Source organism: Oncorhynchus keta, chromosome 27 (genome assembly GCF_023373465.1).
Source record: "Oncorhynchus keta strain PuntledgeMale-10-30-2019 chromosome 27, Oket_V2, whole genome shotgun sequence".
Taxonomy (NCBI): Eukaryota; Metazoa; Chordata; class Actinopteri; order Salmoniformes; family Salmonidae; genus Oncorhynchus; species Oncorhynchus keta.
This window is the reverse complement of record NC_068447.1, coordinates 46,492,168-46,514,285: the sequence shown is the minus strand read 5'-3', so window position 1 is coordinate 46,514,285 and position 22,118 is coordinate 46,492,168. Positions and strand designations below refer to the sequence as shown.

The 22,118-nt window shown below is 40.5% G+C and overlaps 1 protein-coding gene and 1 long non-coding RNA gene across 5 annotated transcripts in view; one reads left to right on the top strand and one right to left on the bottom strand.

Moving 5' to 3' along the window:
• The window catches only part of LOC118360203 (multiple epidermal growth factor-like domains protein 6), a 105,755-nt gene that overhangs the window by 71,734 nt on the left and 11,903 nt on the right, over positions 1-22,118 (top strand). For all 4 annotated transcript variants that reach the window (XM_035739455.2, XM_035739452.2, XM_052482555.1 and 1 more), the window contains 3 exons: positions 511-639; positions 16,358-16,486; positions 21,806-21,934. In XM_035739455.2, coding sequence (XP_035595348.1) covers positions 511-639; positions 16,358-16,486; positions 21,806-21,934 — 387 coding nt within the window. The remainder of the gene's footprint in view (positions 1-510; positions 640-16,357; positions 16,487-21,805; positions 21,935-22,118) is intronic.
• LOC118360205 (uncharacterized) overlaps positions 16,501-22,118 on the bottom strand; it is a 54,045-nt gene continuing 48,427 nt past the window's right edge. The window contains exons 2-3 of the long non-coding RNA XR_004820825.2: positions 19,243-19,541; positions 16,501-18,673 (exon numbers count right to left, since the gene is read on the bottom strand). This is a non-coding gene — a long non-coding RNA (uncharacterized LOC118360205). The remainder of the gene's footprint in view (positions 18,674-19,242; positions 19,542-22,118) is intronic.

Sequence of the window (22,118 nt, the reverse complement as noted above, 5' to 3'; positions counted from 1 at the left end):
TCGAGGACCGGCATTTTAAGTGTTAAAAAAAGTGTGACTTTGAGAGCGAAAACCTGAAAAAACTGGGGGAGATCTGAAACCTGAACAGCCCACCCCTCCTTTCCCTTTCACGGACCTTTCTACCACTGATAAAATAGATTATTGTGGAAATACTGTGTGCATGCATTCATGCACACAATCCCGGGCATGTTTGTGAAAGAGTATTCAATGACACTCCATTATTTTACCTTCACTCACAGATATAATGCTGAAGTACATTTGAAAATGATACTTAACTGCTATTCAATACTCCAGCATTTTTCCTCTTTCCATGCAACCAGCATCCCTGCTAGGTAATGGTAGCATTTTTCCTCTTTCTAACCACTGCACTCAGAATCACTACCCTTCTCCCTAATGTGTGCACTCATTCACTCCCCCTCATGGATTGAAATAAAACTGACTGATGTACTGTACGTATGAAATATGGTGAAATCTGTCTCCTGCTTACAGCGATGTGTATCTCTCTTTCAGCATGTCTAGAAGGCTTCTATGGGTCAGACTGCCTGCATCACTGCCTGTGTCAGAATGGTGGTGTGTGTGATCGTTTCTCCGGGGGATGCTCGTGCCCCAGCGGGTGGACCGGGGCGGCCTGCGAACTGGGTAAGTGATGGATCCACCAACAGGACCAAATGGGAAAGAAGGGGGGTTAGGAGATTTGCAATGCACTTAGGCCCTGTAACAAAGGTTAATGCAGTAACGCCGGATAACGTAGTACATTTTTACTGTATAGTGTCATAAAACCAGTTAATGTAATAACTTGACGGACTTGACAGAGAACTTAGCCCCGGTGTTTGACAACTTAATGTAATAACTTGACGGAGAACTTGACAGAGAACTTAGCCCCGGTGTTTGACAACTTAATGTAATAACTTGACGGAGAACTTGACAGAGAACTTAGCCCCGGTGTTTGACAACTTAATGTAATAACTTGACGGAGAACTTGACAGAGAACTTAGCCCCGGTGTTTGACAACTTAATGTAATAACTTGACGGAGAACTTGACAGAGAACTTAGCCCCGGTGTTTGACAACTTAATGTAATAAGTTAGCCCGGTGTTTGCGTTACTGGTAGTTAGCCCCGGTGTTTCCAGTGGTTATTACTTAATGTAATAAGTTGACGGAGAACTTGACAGAGAACTTAGCCCCGGTGTTTGACAACTTAATGTAATAAGTTGACGGAGAAACAGAGAACAGCCCCGGTGTTTGACAACTTAATGTAACAAGTTATGGAGAACTTGGAGAACTTATCCAGTGTTACATTTGTTACAAATGTAATAACTTGACGGAGAACTTGACAGAGAACTTAAAATTATACAATAACTTTAATAGATCATGTAATAATATACCGAAATCACTGTCTTTATGATTCATTAAATTCATTTCTAGTGTCATGGCTCTTCGTGTCTTTGGGGCAGAAAAAATTGTGTTGGGCAGGTGTTAATATGATTTGGTGTGGAAGAGTCAAGAGAGTCTGGCAACACTGAATAGCTTCTGTTGAGATATTCCTTAGATGAAAAGTGTACAAAAATCGATACTGAATAACCTGGATTCAGGGTAAGGACTCTATTATCATTGTCTCAAGAGCATCAAATAGCTGCATAACAAAAAAACTATGTAGGCACAGAAGATCAATAATCTTGATATAAGCGCCTTATTGTTCATCATTTTGTAATATGAGAGGACAAAGCTCAACACTTATTTGATTATGAAAATGACATTTGCCCATTTTGTAAATAACTCTACCTACAAAAATTAAAGGCAGCTTTGCAGACAAAAACATTTAACAAACTGCAAGGTGTAAAGGCTTTATATGCCGTACATAAAGTCTTCATACACACTAGACGCTTTTTATCAGTAAGATGAATTTGTCAGTAAATCTTTTGGTATTAGGGAACTACTTCTCATAGTCAGAGCAGTGGTAAGGCTTCTATCCATGTTGTATCCGCTGGTGTACTTTTGAATGATATTGTCCAGCAAATCTATCTCCAAAATCAGAGCAGTGGTAAGGCTTATCTCGTGTGTGTATTTGCTTGTGAAGTTGTACGTTTTTAGGATAAGAGAAACTCTTAACGGTGTCAGAGCAGTGGTAAGGCTTCTCTCCTCTGTGTATTTGCTTGGGATGTTTTAAGACGCTCAATTGAGACTTCCCACAATCAGATTACTTCCCATAATCAGAGCAGGAATAGGGCTTCTCTCCAGAGTGTGTTTTCATGTGTCTTTCAAGATGTGATGAGAACTCCTCTCACAGTGTGGGCAGTGGGGAGACCTCTTTGGTTTGTGAATTTCCTGGTTTTGCTCTTTGGATGCAGAAGCTGGCTGAACTTTGTCAGAGGCGTAAGGTCGTTCTCCTGTGGGAATTAAAACAAAAGGATAAGCTGGAACAAGTGGCTAAGAATCAACTTATTTCACTGATTAATGAATAAAATCACATGTATAACATGAGATCATTCTACCTCTCAATTTGAAAAGAGAGAGACTAATTTGTGGAAAATGTTAACCTCCTCTTACAATGTGCTCTGACCGTGAAAAATCAAAAGTCCCAGTCTTCTCTTCATCATCTCCCCCTTTTAATGTTGACGTTCAAATCCAGTGTTGGACTGCATTCTTTCAGATTCGCTGATGCCACCTCTGGATCCTGGACCTGAAGATGTCTCTCCTGTGTGAATGACATCAGAATAGCAAGTCAGTTGGTGCTATATACAAATCAATGCTTTTAAGTAAGCTGTACATGACAAAAGGGAGATCAATACCAATCATATGTTGTCATTTCTTACCATGTTCAGTTAGCTAAATAATAATTTCACAAGACTTGATACTGTCTGGGTAAACTCCAGACATCCATACACTGAATAATACAAATAGTAGCATTGACAATGTTGATGCCAAACCATGCAGGTCTCCATGCTGTGAAATAACATCTCACACAATTGGTCACCTTGACAATTAAACCTTTAGTCTGTCCTAAAACTATGCCATGGAGAATCCAGTAGATGATGGCGTTCTGGGTTACACAATGAGAGATGAAAACTTGAGAACATCAAACAACGTTAGATTAAACTTGCTCTTACCATGGTCCAATACTCCAATCTTTTCCTCATCCACTCCATCTTTAAATGTTAATATTCGAACCCGTTGTTTGACTGCAGAGGTTGCTTACATGTGTACTGATGTAGCACTCTCACGATTGCCTCTTGAGCACGACGTCTTCTTTCATCGCTCAAATTTGTGAAGACAGAGACGACATGTTGTTCAAAATGGTCACACAGCTCCTTGCAGACTGGCAGCTCCTTGCAGACTGGCAGCTCCTTGCAGACTGGCAGCTCCTTGCAGACTGGCAGCTCTTTGCAGACTGACAGCTCTGGCTGCTTCATGCAGGCTGACAGCTCCTTGCAGACTGGCAGCTCCTTGCAGACTGGCAGCTCCTTGCAGACTGACAGCTCTGGCTGCTTCATGCAGACTGACAGCTCAGGCTGCTCCGAACAGGCAGGAGGCTCCGGCAGCGCTGTAGAGGAGGAAGGCTCTAGAAGCGCTGAACAGGCGGGAGACTCCGGTAGCGCAGGAGCGGAGAAAGGCTCTGATAGCGCTGAACAGACAGGAGACTCCAGCAGTGCTGTAGAAGAGGAAGGCTCTGATAGCGCTGAACAGACAGGAGACTGTGGCAGCGCAGGAGAGGTGAGGCGCACTGTAGGCCTGTAGGTGCTGGCACTGGTGGTACTGGGCCGAGGACACGCACAGGAAGCCTGGTGCGGGGAGCTGCTACCAGAGGACTGGTGTGTGGAGGTGGCTCTGGATAGACCGGACCGTGCAGGCGCACTGGAGCTCTTGAGCACCGAGCCTGCCCAACCTTACCTGGCTCGATGCCCACTCTAGCCCGGCCAATACGAAGGGCTGGTATGAACCGCACCGGGCTATGCACCCGCTGGAAACACTGTGCGCTCCATAGCATAACACGGTGCCTGCCCGGTCTCTCTAGCCCCCCGGTAAGCACAGGGAGTTTGCGCAGGTCTCCTACCTGGCATAGCCATACTCCCTGTAAGCACCCTGAGCCCCCCACAATACATTTTTGGGGCTGCTTTTCGGGCTTCCTAGCCAACCGTGTTCCCTCGTATCGTCGGCTCCTATCTCCTGCTGCCTCTGCTCTCCTAAGTGCCTCCACCTGTTCCCATGGGAGGCAATCTCTTCCGGCCAGTATCTCCTCCCAAGTGTAACAACCTTTGCCATCCAACATGTCTTCCCATGTCCATTCTCCGAATAATTCATCCTCCTTTTGCTGCTCCTGCTGTCGTTGCCTGTTACCACGCCGCTCGGTCCGTGTGTGGTGGGTGATTCTGTAACGGCGTTCGTTCGTCGAAAGAGAGTCGGACCGAAATGCAGCGTGGTGGCTACTCATGTCTTTAATGAAAAAAGCGATACATGAAAATACTATACAAATACAAAACAACAAACGGAACGCGAAAACCTATACAGCCTGTCTGGTGAACACTAACACGGAGACAGGAACAATCACCCACGAAATACACAGTGAAACCCCGGCTACCTAAATACGGTTCCCAATCAGAGACAACGAGAATCACCTGACTCTGATTGAGAACCGCCTCAGGCAGCCAACCTATGCTACACCCCTACTCAGCCGCAATCCCAATACCTACAAAACCCCCAATACGAAACACAACATTTAAACCCATGTCACACCCTGGCCTGACCAAATACATAACGAAAACACAAAACACTATGACCAAGGCGTGACACTTTTTTACATAATTGGTCTTGCAAAATGGTGCTGGGTGGGTGTTAATTTGATTGGGAGGGTAAGAGTCAAGAAAATCTGGCTACACTGAATAGCTTCTGGTGACATTTTAAATTAAGAGGACCAAAACCAGGGGGACTTTCACACTGACTAAACTTGTTGCCCACGCTCCACAGGTCACCTAATGTTAATGTTTTCACTTTTAAACACTATATCCTTACATTAGCCTGAAATATGATGTGATCGAAGCCACAATCATTATTCATATGTGTAGCATACTGTAAACACCATAGAACAAACAAAATAATGCCCACTATTCAAACTATACAGAAGCTTCTCAACTATATTGCACATAATATTGCACTCTTAAGTAATACAACCACCCAATTGTTCTCACAATAGTGAAAGGCAACTTAGATTTTTTTCTAAACAAAGCTACAACTGAAAGTCTTCATATGCATTAGATGCTTCACAAATCATCACATTGAGAGTTGAGGTAAGGAGTTTTGCAAGTATGTTTTTTTGGTGAATTGTTAATGAGATGAATGAATGTTGATTAAAGAGGTAGTAGGATTAAAAGGGATTGACTATTGTTGTGCTCCCATGCTATGCGGATTAGTTCATTGGGCATGAGGGACAGCCTATGTACACAACAAGCTGATATCGGTTGATGGAAGAAAGAATTTAAAAACTGGACACTAATGCAATAGTTGCATTCTAGTTCTAGTTCCTCAAACATAGCAAAGAAACAACAGTGTAACACAAATACAAAAGTTATTGAATAATTCACATGGAATGGGCCAAAATGGCACATCAAGATTTGCATATACTCTGCATTCACTTCAGTTGAGTGGTCTGGCGTTTGGACCTCACTTTCACATCCAATATCTATTGAGCATTTTGTTTAAAAATAAATGTAACAGTTCCATATCATGTGATGAATAGGCCTACAGTAATACTAAAGATCATAACATAACTATTTCACAATAAACAAATTGACAACAGAATTTCAGCATGCTTATAGGGAAGGACACTCAACAAGCACAGCACTTACACAAATGACTGATGATTGGCTGATGACACAATGATTGTGTGGGCTGTCTTGTTAAACTTCATTGCAGCTTTTGACATTATCGATCATAGTCTGCTGCTGGAAAAACGTATGTGTTATGGCTTTATACCCGAAAATAAAAGAGAGCCACACACTCTAGGAGCTCAGATGCAAAAATGTAATACCAACGTTTCGACAGCCAAGCTGTCTTCATCATGGCTTTATACCCCCTCTATAATGTGGATAAAGAGTTACTTGTCTTACAGAACACAGAGGGTGTTCTTTAATGGAAGCCTCTCAAATATAATCCAGTTAGTATCAGGAATTCCCCAGGGTAGCTGTTTAGGCACCTTGATTTTTTCAATTTTTACTAACGATATGCCACTGACTTTGATTAAAGCCAGAGTATCTATGTATGCGGATGACTCAACACTATACATGTCAGCTACTACAGCGACTGAAATGACTGCAACACTCAACAAAGAGCTGCAGTTAGTTTCAGAGTGGGTGGCAAGGAATGTGTTAGCCCTAAATATTTCTAAAACTAAAAGCATTGTCTTTGGATGAAAAAACACTCACTAAACCCTAAACCTCAACTAAATCTTGTAGTAAATAATGTGGAAATTGAGAAGTTGAGATGACTAAACTGCTTGGAGTAACCCTAGATTGTAAACTGTCATGGACAAAACATATTGATGCAGTAGTAGCTAAGATGGGGAGAAGTCTGTGTATAATAAAGCAATGTTCTGCCTTCTTAACAACACTATCAACAAGGCAGGTCCTACAGGCCCTAGTTGTGTCGCACCTTGACTACTGTTCAGTCGTGTGGTCAGGTGCCACAAAAAAGGACTTAGGAAAATTGCAATTGGCTCAGAACAGGGCAGCACGGCTGGCCCTTGGATGTACACAGGGAGCTAATATTAATAATATGCATGTCAATCTCTCCTAGCTGAAAGTGGAGGAGAGATTGACTTCATAACTACTTTATTTATGAGAGGTATTGACATGTTGAATGCACCGAGCTGTCTGTCTAAACTACTGGCACACAGCTCGGACACTCATGCATACCCCACAAGACATGCCACAAGAGGTCTCTTCACAGTCCCCAAGTCCAGAACAGACTATGGGAGGCACACAGTACTGCATAGAGCCATGATTACATGGAACTCTATTCCACATCAAGTAACTGATGCAAGCAGTAAAATTTGATTTAAAAAAACAGATTTTAAAAAACGTATGGAACAGCGGGGATTGTGAAGCAACACAAACATTGACACACACACACACACACACACACACAATAACGTTCGCACTATACATACACTTGGATTTAGTACTGTAGGTATGTGGTAGTGGTGGAGTAGAGGCCTGAGGGCACACATTGTGTTGTGAAATCTGTGAATGTATTGTAATGTTTTTTAAATTGTATAAACTGCCTTAATTTCGCTGGACCCCAGGAAGAGTAGCTGCTGCTTTAAATACAAATACAAACATGATTAAACATCTCTGGAGAGACCTGAAAATAGCTGTGCAGCAACACTCCCCATCCAACCTGACAGAGCTTGAGAGGATCTGCAGAGAAGAATGGGAGAGACTCCCCAAATACAGGTGTGCCAAGCTTCTAGCGTCATACCCGAGAAGACTCGAGGCTGTAATCGCTGCCAAAGGTGCTTCAACAAAGTACAGAGTAAAGGGTCTGAATACTTATGGAAATATGATATTTCCATTTTTATTTTTTTAAATAAATTAGCAAACATTTCTAAAAACCTGTTTTCGCTTTTACATTATAGGATATTGTGTGTAGATTGATGAGGGATTTTTAAAAATCTATTTAAGAATAAGGCTGTAACGTAACAAAATGTGGAAAAAGTCAAGTGGTCTGAATACTTTCCAAAGGCAATTGTTACAGGATAATAAGTTCTAAATACAATGGTCACCAACATCATCTCATCTCTCATTTATTGAGGGCCATATGGACAGATGTAACCTACGCAGAGTGGTTTTTACGCACGACCAAAATGGGAGCTGGCTAAAATAAGAAATAAAAGAAACCAAAAAAAGAAACCACTACTAGGCCTACACAAAATGGGATGTCTGCTCACTGTTTTGCTGCTCCCAAACGTAATCTTTTAATAAAGCTTTGGTGATTAAGATTTATTTCAAAGCAGTCTCATGAATCAAACCCTTTAATGGTAGACATGGCTACTTGGTGAACGTATTGGGTAGGACAAGACAATTGCCTTCATTGAGGGGAGGCTAAATGCTTGGTTTTTAATCAAATGAAACCAAATGGAGAGAAAAAAAAAACATTTTTGTGTGTTTATTAATACGATGGTTACCGGCACAAAAAAACACATTTCCTGTCTTGTTCCATGAGAACAAGGCCACCGCGTTGCAGCTGGATAGGTGTCGCTTCCACTCACAAAATTCATGCCATTACCAACCGTGTTACCAATAAGACCTGCTTTTCGTTAGTCTTAGATCTCCTGATATGCATGAAATGGTCACTTTTGAGCTTGTTTTCAAGGACACACCTCAAATGTTGCCTGCCCCACATCTCAGCCCAATCGAAATAATATCAGATAGGTAAATTGCTGAACCTTGCGCATGGGGTAGAAAAACTGCCAGAGTGCAGATTTTTACAAACTAAAATGGCAAACTAATGTGCGTTTGGCACTTGCACTACCTTAGAAAAATTGAGCTGTTAAGCTGTTATGGAGCCTTTTGGACATAGACTTGGTGCTCCGGAACCCCTTGTCGTGTGGTAGCAGAGAGAACAATCTATGACTTGGGTGACTAGTGGCCTACAGCAGGATGGCTTATATAATGTCTTAATATGCACTAGATGTTTCACAAATTGCCTCATTTAGAGCAAAGGTAAGGCTTTTTACCAGTGTGTATTTGCTAGTGAACTTTTTACATTTTTAGGATTAGAGAAACTCTTCCTGCACTCTGAGCAGTGGTAAGGAGTCTCTCCTGTATACACTCTCTGATGATCTGTTATAAATATGAGGCGTTGAAGCCTTAGGTGTCTGTCCTGTGTGAATTCGATGCCTGTGATTTTTTAACTTAGTCAATTGAGAGAATCTCGCGCCATGGTCAGAGCAGTGGTAAGGCTTCTCTCCAGTATTTTTTTTCACTGGTGTACTTTTAAATTAACTTGTCTAGCAAATCTATTTCCACAATCAGAGCAGTGGTAAGGATTATCTGCTGTGTGTGTTAGCTTGTGATAATTAACGAACCCAATTGAGAGAAGCTCTTTCCACACTCGGAGCAGTGGGGAGGCTTCACTCCAGTGTGCACCCTCTGATGAGAGAACAGATTAATGGAAGTTGTGAAGCACTTCCCATAATCTGAGCAGGAGTAAAGCCAGTGTGTATTTGTTGGTGTACTCTTAAATTATATTGTCTAGCAAATCTACCTCCACAATCAGAGCAGGAGTGATTCATTTCTTTCTGAAAAGTACAATACGTTGAACATCTTCCTCTACAAGGCCCCTGAATAAATGATCTTGTCCTCCCGGGGTCTGGTTTTGTGACACGGGGACTTGTCCATTTCTTCATCTTTGTTGATGACATCCAGTTCCAGTCTTGGATTGCAATTCTTCCAGCTTTACTGATGCCATCTCTGGGTCCTGCTGTACTCCTTCACACAGGGCTCCACTGTCACAACCAGGACACATTGACGCTATAGGTCTGGGCTCTGTGTGAAAGGAAAGCAGCAAGCTGGGTTTGTCCTCGCCGTCCTTAAATAAAGACCAACATAAAATGAATGAATGTTGATTAAAGAGGTAGTAGGATTAAAAGGGATTGACTATTGTTGTGCTCTCATGCTATGCGGATTAGTTCATTGGGCATGAGGGACAGCCTATGTACACAACAAGCTGATATCGGTTGATGGAAGAAAGAATTTAATAACTGGACACTAATGCAATAGTTGCATTCTAGTTCTAGTTCCTCAAACATAGCAAAGAAACAACAGTGTAACACAAATACAAAAGTTATTGAATAATTCACATGGAATGGGCCAAAATGGCACATCAAGATTTGCATATACTTTGCATTCACTTCAGTTGAGTGGTCTGGCGTTTGGACCTCACTTTCACATCCAATACCTATTGAGCATTTTGTTTAAAAATAAATGTAACAGTTCCATATCATGTGATAAATAGGCCTACAGTAATACTAAAGATCATAACATGTTCCAGATAACATTGCCAGTGTTGAATGAATAAATGAAACTCCGCCCAATACCCCCAATCCCCAAAATATTAGCTATATTACTTGTACATTTTCCAATGAGCCATGGTCAGGATATGGTACAGCCTCTTCCCTCAGCCTAAGAGTTTTGTGCATTGCCCACCCTGCATTAGCAAAGCTTTCTTTGGTGAATTGAGCATGACAAAGGCGGCTATTATTGGAAAGGCCAGACATATCCCTCTGAACAAATTACAACCACCTTTGCAGATGCTCAGGACTGTTTTTCAGGAAGCGAAAAGGAGTTTGCTTCTGTGTCTGACATCCAGAGTTGATGCACTTCTTCCCTGGCATTTTTTAGGCTACTGAATTAACTGTGCTAGGGTACTCTGTGTTTTTGGAGAGAGGAACAGGGCAATGCAGGGAACGGGGGGCTCAGGTGGACAGGTACAGTGCCTTCAGAAAGTATTCATACCCCTTGACTTATTCCACATTTTGTTGTGTTACAGCCTGCATTCAAAATGGATTAAATATTTTTTTTGCTCTCGCCCATCTACACACAATACCCCATAATGACAAAGTCATAACATGTTTTTAGACCATTTTTGCAGATTTATTGAGAATGAAATACAGAAATATCTCATTTACATAAGTATTCACACCCGAGTCAATACTTTACAGATGCAGCTTTCACAGCGATTACAGCTGTGAGTCTTTCTGGGTAAAGGCCTCCTCAAGCTTCCCAGCCAAAACAGTTTGGAGGAGTGCGTGCATTTTGGGACGCTTTCGGCTGTTTGGGCGCACAACATTGTTTCTAGAGGCAAGCCGAAGTCTACGCTCCTTCGTCAGTGATTGGTCAACAGTACAGATTCTTCAATAAAGTCTTTGTTGTCATTCAACGAGAGACAACTCGTGTTCATTTTTTTTTATTAATTGAGGAATAGTGCCCCAAACATCTTCGTTAGATGTAAAATTCTGCGACTAAAAACGTCAAAATGTATGACAGATGTCTTTAGTTATTTTAGATTTATCCTGATTATTTTGAGGAAGCGTATACTGGCTATGGTGTCTCAAAATGGACAAACAGTACTATTGCGAAGGCCTTTTAAGGCACACTCGTTCGGTTCGGCTAGGCGCCAGACAAACTGAAGCATGCTGACGCCTTAATTTGAACTTCTACGGGATTGTGGTCCCTATACCGGGACGATTGAGCTAACGTGCACTAATGTGATTAGCATGATACTGTAAGTAACAGCAAACTTTCCAGGACATAGACATGTCTTATATGGGCAGAAAGCTTAAATACGTGTTAATCTAACTACACTGTCCAATTTACAGTAGCTATTACAGTGAAAAAATACCATGCTATTGTTTGAGGAAAGTGCACAACAAAAACTGTTTATCACGGTAACTGGTTTGATTCATTCACCTCGGAAGGTAAATAATGTACTTACATTCAGTATTCTTCCTCTGATTTGTCATCCTGAGGGTCAACAGAGATAGAATGTATCATAGTTTTGTTTGATAAAATCCATTTTTATATTTGTTAAGAGAATTTTGTTCTCCAGGTACATCACCCAATTGAATTATATTACTCTCAGTCTGCAAACCAGAATTTGTAAGATCCTGGTCGAATGAAACAGACGGAGCCCAGCTAAATAGTCAAAAGGGTTTATTCACGGAACGTTCTGACGTGCACAGTACAAGGATCTTCAATTTATAGTGACACACATACTTCCACACAAACCAAGAATAGGGGAGTCCGTGAGAATAGCGTCTTCCTGCCCTCCCCTAAGATAAGGAAGAGACCTGGGACTAGGACGTTTTCAGTGTCCCAGCCAAGGCCCCGAATCTGGCTCAGACAGACAGTCTGTTATCAAAATACTAGACACATTGTTCCCAAAACGTTGATTCTGACAAAGAACTACACTCCAGGATATATTATTACACAGTACAGTATCATAATAATCAAACTACTCTCACATACATGCATTATAAAGATCTAATGATTCACATCTTATGTAATATTCTAATCATTTATTAAAACACATTTCCTTATCAATATTCAAATGTAGGAACTGGGTTCTACAGTTTGAACCCCTGCTGTCTCTGGCTCCACACCCACCCCGCCCGGCCATCTAGATGTGTGAAAGTTTGTGTATAAGCTAATGATACATCATCTATGACATTCCTGGGAGTGTGTAAACTTACATTTTGTATTATCATATAATTTTTGTATGTTCTCTATAGTTATGTACTTGAAATAATATCAATTGACCAGTTCGGCACATTTGGGCAGACTTGATGCAAATTATTGTCCAGTGTTGCAATGCTTCATTGGATCAATCTGAAACTTTGCGCCTAAAATGCAATATTATAGTATGGCCTTTCTCTTGCATTTCAAAAATGATTGAACAAAAATAATAATAATAGAAAACACTTTTTTTTGTTTGTATTATCTTTTTCTAGATCTAATGTGTTATATTCTCCTACATTAATTTCACATTTCCACAAACTTCAAAGTGTAACGTCGTTCTTCGTTTGTAGAAAGAGAGTCGGACCGAAATGCAGCGTGGTGGTTACTCATGACTTTAATGGAAAAGCGACACATGAAATAACTATACAAAATACAAAACAACAAACGGAACGTGAAACCTAATTACAGCCTATCTGGTGAAACTACACAGAGACAGGAACAATCACCCACGAAATACACAGTGAAACCCCGGCTACCTAAATACGGTTCCCAATCAGAGACAACGAGAATCACCTGACTGATTGAGAACCGCCTCAGGCAGCCAAGCCCATACAACACCCCTACTCAGCCGCAATCCCAATAATTACAAAACCCCCAATACGAAATACAACAACATAAACCCATGTCACACCCTGGCCTGACCAAATAATTAACGAAAACACAAAATACTAAGACCAAGGCGTGACACAAAGTGTTTCCTTTCAAATGGTATGAAGTATATGCCTATCCTTGCTTCAGGTCCTGAGCTACAGGCAGATCGATTTGGGTATTAAAAAAATATTCAAATCTTTGTCAAAGTGGTTGTTGATCATTGCTAGACAACCATTTTCACATCTTGTCATAGATTTTCAAGTAAATTTAAGTCAAAACTGTAACTCTGCCACTTCGGAACATTCACTGTTTTCTTGGTAAGTAACTCCAGTGTAGATGTGGCCTTAATGAATTAATCTCCCAGTGTCTGGTGGAAAGTAGACTAAACCAGGGTTTCCTCTAGGATTTTGCTTGTGCTTAGCTCCATTTCGGTTAATTTTTTATCCTGAAAAACTTCCCAGTCCTTAACAATTACAAATATACCCATAACATGATGTAGCCATCACTATGCTTGAAAATATGGAGAGTGGTACTCAGAAATGTGTTGTATTTGGATTTTCCCCAAGCATAACACAGTATTAAGTTAGTGCCTTGTTGCAAACAGGATGCATGTTTTGGAATATCTTTCTTCTGCCCAGGCTTTCTTCTTTTCACTGTCAATTTGGTTAGTATTGTGGAGTAACTACAATCATCACGCCTGCTCCCGCTCTTCCCCCCTGGCGCTCGAGGGTGCCAGGCTCCCCAGCATTGCGCACTCCTGCCATCATCATTACGCACACCTGCCTTCCCCCATCACGCACATCAGCGATTATTGGACTCAACTGGATTAAATCACCTCTGTCATTACCTTCCCTATATCTGTCTGGTTCCCCGTTCTGTTCATATGTCTTTGTATACCCGTGTACTGACGCTGTTCCTGTCCTGTTCCGCATTAAATGTTCAACTCCCCATACCTGCTTCTCATCCCCGGCACCGGTCCTTACAACAATGTTGCTGATCCATTCTCGGTTTTCTGCTATCACAGCCATTAAACTCTAACTGCTTTAAAATCCCCTTTGGCCTCGTGAAATACCTGAGTGGTTTCCTTCAACTCCGGAAACTGAGTTAGGAAGGACACCTGTATCTTTGTAGTGACTGTGTGTATTGATACACCATCCAAAGTGTAATTAATAACTTCACCATGCTCAAAGGGATATTCAATGTGTGCTTTTTTTTAACCCATTTTACCAATAGGTGCCTTCTTTGCGAGAAATTGGAAAACTTCCCTGGTGTTTGTGGTTAAACTTCTCAACTGAGGAACCTTACAGATAATGTTATGTGAGGGATACAGAGATGAGGTTGTCATTCAAAAATCATGTTAAACACTATCATTGCACACAGAGTGAGTCCATGCAACTTATTATGTGACTTGTTAAGGACATTTTTACTCATGAACTTATTTAGGCTTGCCATAACAAGAGGTCGAATACTTATTGAATACTTTTTGTAAGCATTTTGAAAAACATTATTCCACTTTTACATTATGGAGTATTGTGTGTAGACCAGTGATAACAAATCTCAATTGAACACATTTTAAATTCAGGCTGTAACGAAGCAAAATGTGGAAAAGTCAAGGGGTATGAATACTTTCTGAAGGCAGTGTAACTCTAAACCACTCTTCACCACACAGAAATATATCAACTCTTCGACAGTTAAGTCTACAAAACAGGAATTTGGCTCGAAACGTCTGCCGTATACTACAGTAGAAAAGGAATATAACTATTGGTCAAACTTGATTTTACTGTACAGAAATAACTGTGTAATTAACTTTCCTGAACAAAAATACAAATGCAACATGTAAAGTGTTGGTCCCATGTTTAATGAGCTGAAATAAAAGATCCCAGAAATGTTCTATACCGCAAAAACCTTATATCTCTCAAATTGTGTGCACAAATGTTTACATCCCTGTTAGTGAGCATTTCTCCTTTGCCAAGGTAATCCATCCCCCTGACAGGTGTAGCATATCAAGAAGCTGATTAAATAGCATGATCATTGCACAGGTGCACCTTGTCCTGGGGACAATAAAAGGCCACTCTAAAATATGCAGTTTTGTCACACAACACAATGCCACAGATGTCTCAAGTTTTGAGGGAGTGTGCAATTGGCATGATGACTGCAGAAATGTCCAACAGAGCTGTTGCTAGATAATTTAGTATTCATTTATCTACCATAAGCCGCCTCCAATGTTGTTTTAGAGAATTTGGCAGTAAATCCAACAGGCCTCACAACCGCAGACCACGCCAGCCCAGGACCTCCACATCCAGCTTCTTCACTTGCGGGATCGTCTGAGTAGGGGTGATGAGTAGTATTTCTGTCTCTAATAAAGCCCTTTTGAGGGGAAAAAAAACATTCTGATTGGCTGGTTTATATATTTGTTCAGTATAAAAATACATTGTAATAAATGGTCATTCATTTGTTGATTGTTCTGCTAGGTTGCTCACCATTACATCCAGTCTGATTTGCGCCCGATGTTATTCCTGATGTCTTGTGAGCCAAGCACAACTCAGGGAACCTCTGATTTCTCCTTATACTTTAGAACTACAAACACTGATCTGCCTGTTTTATGTGCTGTCTAGAGCTTGTTACATGGTATGAAAGTCTCTATATACAATAAGTTCTAAATAGAAGTCAGAGTTCAACCTCCTGGTCTTCCCTGTGTGTATGAGTACATTTCGAACAACGTCTGCAATAAGTGCTGTGGGGCTTACACACACACAAGGAAAGGTTGTGGTAGATGTGATGCATCGCAGGTCATTGCACAGCTCTTATAATCTGAGCATTTATGTCAACGACTCTGAACAATCTATTTAGACAATCACCTTTCTCACCTTTCTCTCTCTTTCCCCCTGCTATGTGTCCCATTCTCTCTGTCGTTTTACCATTCCTCTCTCCCCTACCTATCTTTCTCTCCCTCCTCTTTAGCTCTCCTCCCTTCCTCCTCTCTCTTCCTCCATCTTGCTCTCAAATCAAATCAAATGTTATTTGTCACTCTTCTTAAACAACAGGTATTAGCTAACAACGAAATGCTTACTTTCCAACAATGCAGAAAGAAAAATATAGAAATATAACAACATGAGGAATAAATACACAATGAGTAATGAACACTTGGTTAGATACATTGTACCGAGTTGATGTGCTGTGGCACGAGGTAATAGATATGTACATATAGGTAGGGATAAAGTGACTAGGCAACAGCTGTGCAGTAGCAGAGAAAACACTGACTTTTTTCACGAGTCCTTGTCTTCCTGTCTCTCTTTCTCTAGTTCACTCTACCTATTTGTATATAATGTATATAATGTATGTTAACTCTGTGTAAACTCCTGTCTGTAGTCTGTCTCTAAATGTTGTCTATCACTAGCAGTACCATATCACAAAGTGACATTTTGAGTATGTGTAAATGTACTTGGTGAATAAAGGTGATTCTGATTCTATCCCCAGAGTGTGCCCATGGCTGGTTTGGGGCGGACTGTGCTCAGCCCTGTGCGTGTCTGAACAGTGGTGTGTGTGACCGTCACAGTGGAGAGTGCAGCTGTGGCCCAGGCTGGGTAGGACAGCACTGTCAGACAGGTAAGGAACAAGAATCTTAACCATGTTGCCCTAAGATCTGTACTTTCTTATACTCTGACCTGATTTACTGAGTGTGTATGTGTGTGTTTTACTATGTCTTGTCAATGTTGTTGCATGTGTATTTAAATGTGTGATCAGGGTTGGGTTGTAACAGATTATGTATAAATCTGGATTACAAAAATTAAGTAACTGGATTACTTTAAAAAAAAAAGTCTACTCGGATTACAGTTACTGTCACGTTCTGACCTTAGTTCTTTTATTATGTCTTTGTTTTAGTATGGTCAGGGCGTGAGTTGGGTGGGTTGTCTATGTTCCTTTTTCTATGTTTTGGGATTTCTGTGTTTGGCCTGGTATGGTTCTCAATCAGAGGCAGCTGTTTATCGTTGTCCCTGATTGAGAACCATATTTAGGTAGTCTGGTTTCACTTTTGAGTGGTGGGGTGATTATTTTCCATGTTAGTGTTTGTTACCACACAGGACCGTTTAGTTTGTTTTCACTTTGTTATTTTGTATGTTGTAGTGTTCAGTTTGACTTATTAAAATGGACACTTACCACGCTGCAAATTGATCCGATCTCTCTTACTCCTCATCAGAGGAGGAAGACGACGAACGTTACAGTTACTTAATTTTTGTAATTGGATTATGTAATCCTGATTTATATGTAATCTCTTACAACCCAACCCTGATCAAATTTTAGATGAAATCAGATGTTTTTAAGAATAACTGTAATCAACCTGGATTACTTTAAAACATTTTTTACTTGGATCTTGGATTACAGTTACATTCTTAAAAACATTTAGTCAGAACAACACATTTAGTCAGAATTTCAGTTGTTTAGGGCACCCTCAATACTTGTCACATGTTCTCATCTCCACAAGATTCCATTGTCCTGCTAATCACCCATCAAGGGTGGACGGCTTCTTTTTTATTCAGACTGGTTGAATGAATAAGAGGCTTCCAAAACATTTCTACATGGCCCACTGGTCAATCAGAGAGTTGTCTAGACTCCACTTCTTGCTGCTTTGTAGCCTATTGACAGTTCACTTCCACTCTCTCTCCTTTGTGTGCTCGAATAGTGGGAGAGAAAAATGCTTTCTGGTTGCACAACATTTCAAAATGCAATCAGGGGAAAAACATTGTTTCAAGCAAATCAATTTTGCTACTGTTGAAGAGAAAACTGTCTCCGCTTTCTGTAGGTCTATACTTTATTCATCAGCTCTTATTATTGAGGGAAGGACAATTACGCCAGCCATTCACAGAGTTCATAAACCTTGTACATAAAATGTATGGTTAGATATCAATTACACAGCTAACTATCAGCCAAAGTTGACTTAACAACCTAGCCATCTACTTTCTCAGATATTGCCAGATGTGATATTCCCACCAAAGAGCACTTGGTGGACAGAGTAATGGCTCTGCGGTGTGACAGCAGATCTGCCTGTCAGCTAAACAGATAGAGGGCCCACGACAGGATGTTTTTAGTCACACCACAGCTGCCCCTTGGGGCAAGCCTCTTAACTCCGTGTCAAGCCAGAGACATGCCTGCTCCCCATCACAGATTTTTATTATATTTTCTATATATTGGATGTCATGGCAAAAGCATGAAAACATATTTTTGGAAAAGTACTTTAAATTATTATGTGTGGGCGAAATGATTTCAGGATCTGGGTACACAGGCGACAACAAATAAATTCAATTAAATTGTATTGGTCATATAGAACTGGCAGGCTTCTCACACAATGTAATAGTGACAAAAGTGAACAATCAAATAAGTGACAGTAAATATAAAATATAGTAATAGTACAAATAATGTTTTTAAACACTAAAAAAACATTCTAATAAAATAGAATAAGATCAAAAAAGTCCATGTTTATTCATGCGCATAGTGAGTGGGGTAATATGAGCAAATACAGCGCAGTGCATTAGTAGCAGCATAGTTCAAATGATGAGCATGTACAGGAGTTAAGGTAACATGACTATTGCAGTGGTCTGGTACACTATAGTAATTCCAGTGTGTACAGAATATGATTAATGCTAAGTGTGTGGTAGTCAGCCCGGGGTTCAGCTGTTGAACAGTCTTTTGGCTTGGGAGAAGAAGCTGGCTTTGAGCCTGATGGTCAGAGACTTGATGCTCTGGTACAGTTCTCCCCTGCACACCTTCTTCTTGGCCCCCTTTACAGACAGAAACCTAACGTACAAAGTGAGATAAGTATTATAAATGACACTCTGTTAACATATTTCCCTCCCCCACCCCCTATATTTATATTCATTTATTGTGATAGTTGGTAAAGAAACTGTGAGACAGATCAAATCACTGCGCCGAATACAACAGGCGTAGGTAGACCTTACAGTGAAATGCTTACATACAGGCTCTAACCTATAGTGCAAAAAGGTATTAGGTGAACAATAAGTCGGTAAAGAAATAAAAACAACAGTAAAAAGACAGGCTATATACAGTAGCGAGGCTATAGAAGTAGCGAGGCTACATACAGACACCGGTTAGTCAGGCTGATTGAGGTAGTATGTTCCTTTAGATATGGTTAACGTGACTATGCATTTATGATGAACAGAGTTAGCCAATGTGCGGGAGCACTGGTTGGTCAGCCCAATTGAGGTGGTATGTACATGAATGTATAGTTAAAGTGACTATGAATATATGATAAACCGAGAGTAGCAGCAGCGTAAAAAGAAGGGTTGGGGGGAGGGACACAATGCAAATAGTCCAGGTAGCCATTATATTATTTATTATATTATTACCTGTTCAGGAGTCTTATGGCTTGGGGGTAAAAACTGTCGAGAAGCCTTTTTGTCCTAGACTTGGCACTCCGGTACCGCTTGCCATGGGGTAGTAGAGGGAACAGTATTTGACTGGGGTGGCTGGTGTCTTTGACAATGTCATATATTTCATGTAAATGCCTTATGTGTTAAAGTTCTGTTTGTGCTTACAAGTTGCTTCTGGACGTCAGTATGGTCTCTAGCAGCTCCAGGTCTTGCCGGTCCTTCAGCAGTAAATGGATGACCTCAGGCAAGGACAAATCTCCAACCGACCCATTTCCCTGGAGAAGAGTTAATCATTGTCACACTCCTGAAAACAATTGCAGACCATGATGTTTAAGGCTACAGTAAATAGATGTTAGATGTTACGTTCTTAGCTGCTTGCCTACTAGCAAGCTGAGTCCTTAGCTTTAGGTTTTCCTCAGTCAGTTCTTCTCATTTCCAGACGGATACTTTGCATTTCTACCCTGACAAAAATCACCAGGTTTTACTACATTTACACTGGGACTAATACAATTGTGTGTACATTGCAGCTGGGTTTTTGCCATGGCACTAAATGAAAAACAAATCAGATTACATGAAGAAATGGACATGTTTCTCCTCTCAATATTCCAACATAATACAGGAAAGAAGATGTTTAAATTGAATCTGTCTCCAGAAGGGTTCTTAGGTCTTTAGACAGGTTTGGATGATCCTTGGAGAGAATTTTCAATAGTTTTGAGAGTGCATTGTGGGAAATGATGTTGTCAATAGCCCACCATGTCAATTTGATCTCCTCTTTCTTTGGTGTTTGAGGGTAAGTCGTAACAGGGCTCACAGTCAGCCTCTACTAAAAAGGAGTTGGTTCTTTCCTGTGGCACAGGAGTTGCAGTTTCCCAGTTGCCTGTTGTATCCATGCCGTGATTACTTGAAATAGCATCAACCATTGCAGCTGCAATTTCCTGCTTATCCCTCTCAGCACGATTCTCCTCTTTTTTTTACTCCAGTAAGTTGACATGGTTAACATATCTTTTCTTGAGGCACAAAAAAGTAAGGCTTGTCTCTCAAGATGTCTATAGGATCATTTTTAGATTTTTTTGGTTTAGCAAAAGTGGTAAAAAACTATGATCAAAAGTTATTGAACATGCAATGGTCAGTTTAAAATGATGACTCCGTTATAAAATGTCCAAAGAACAGACACGGTAGAGTCTATCCCAAATCCAAATGTGTCACTGGTGAAATTGCATTTAAAGCAATATTTTTAAATTAGTTTAAAAACTATTTGTCCTTTCTTTTCGGGTTAGTCAGGAACTCAAAAGTGAAAGAAAATTAACTTCTCAAAAACGGGACTAGAGCCCCCTCAAACCTACTTGTATTGCATTCAGTGCCAGCACAAGCTACATCACAGATTTGATGAAATGACAGGATACATTTGAGACACATTTATATGTAGCTTTCAATAACATTAGTTTTAAATTATATTTTGTTTTTAAACTACAACAAATAAGGGAAACTGTACAAACAAGTCACATATATAAAGCATTTTGTAGTATAGTGTTATTCTTCAGCTGGGCTTATCCTGAGATGTCCAAAAAATCAGCAGTTGGCACACAACAACACTGGAGATGTAGACCTTTTCCTTTCTTGGTGGTAACATCCCTCTGAGTGGACACGATTTGCAAGCAGCATGCTCCTGGATTGGATGGGGTTTTGCTCAAGGACCAATGGAATGTCCAAAAATATACTCACTGTTATGCATGGGAATATTTTGGAAAAGATTTCCAAAATGAAAATCTGATTTGCTGGGGTTTTTATAGTCTTTTATGTCCAATTTTTTTTAAAATAAAAAATATTATATATATATATATATATATATATATATATATATTATATATATTATATTATATTATATATATAATTATTTGCTCAGAAAACTTGGGGGTCCAAATAAAATCACCCGTGTGCCAAATTCGGCCCGCGGGCCATCATTTGGAAAACCCTGGCTTAAACTTTGTGTGCTATACAGTCGCATGTCTTTGCTTTTTACAATGTGTTTATGAGAGATATAATTTCTTAATTTATAGCTTAAACATTGTGAGTGTTAAATAGGCTAGATAGCACATCTGTCTTTTTGTGTTATTCACACTATTTGTTTATTAGAAGAGAGCATCGTTTATAGATTTATTTGAATGGTTTAAGGCTATATTTGTCCGTTTCTTGCTCTGTTGATTTTGAATTTGTGTTAGCCTATTTGAAAGCTGACAGGCACTTTGTTTTGCAAGTCTAATATCTTTATGATGTTGCCTTCTGTTCTCATTTTTATTTATCGATAAAAGACTAATCAGAACAGTGGATGTGTTTGTGTATGCTTAATCATAACAGCGTAATTAATAAATCATGTTTTTTTTGTGGTGTAACCTACAGAAGGCTATTGGCTCCAATCCAAGGGGGAAGCGCTCTGTCAAGCGGTTGAATACGAGAAGCCGCAGTGCAGACGAGAAGAAGCACTTTGATGACAGCAGTTAAAAGTGTTCATGTTTTTTTTGCGCGCTTGTGCCCTACACAGCATGTGAGGCTGGCCTGTTTGGCCCAGGGTGTGAGGAGCAGTGTCGATGTAAACATGGGCCCGTGTGTGACCACGTCAGCGGAGTGTGTGTGTGTCCTCCTGGCTGGAGGGGACCTCTATGTGACAGAGGTAAGGTCAGATTGTTGACCTAGGATCAGATTAGCCTTTTAGATCATAATGAATGAGATTACATGGACATGGGGAGACCTGATCCTATATCAGCTCTCCCACTCTGAGGCTACTATAACTGTATTGAACCTATTTATCACAAGGGCCTGTACATACTGTAAAGTATAAGCAACAGACCGCACGC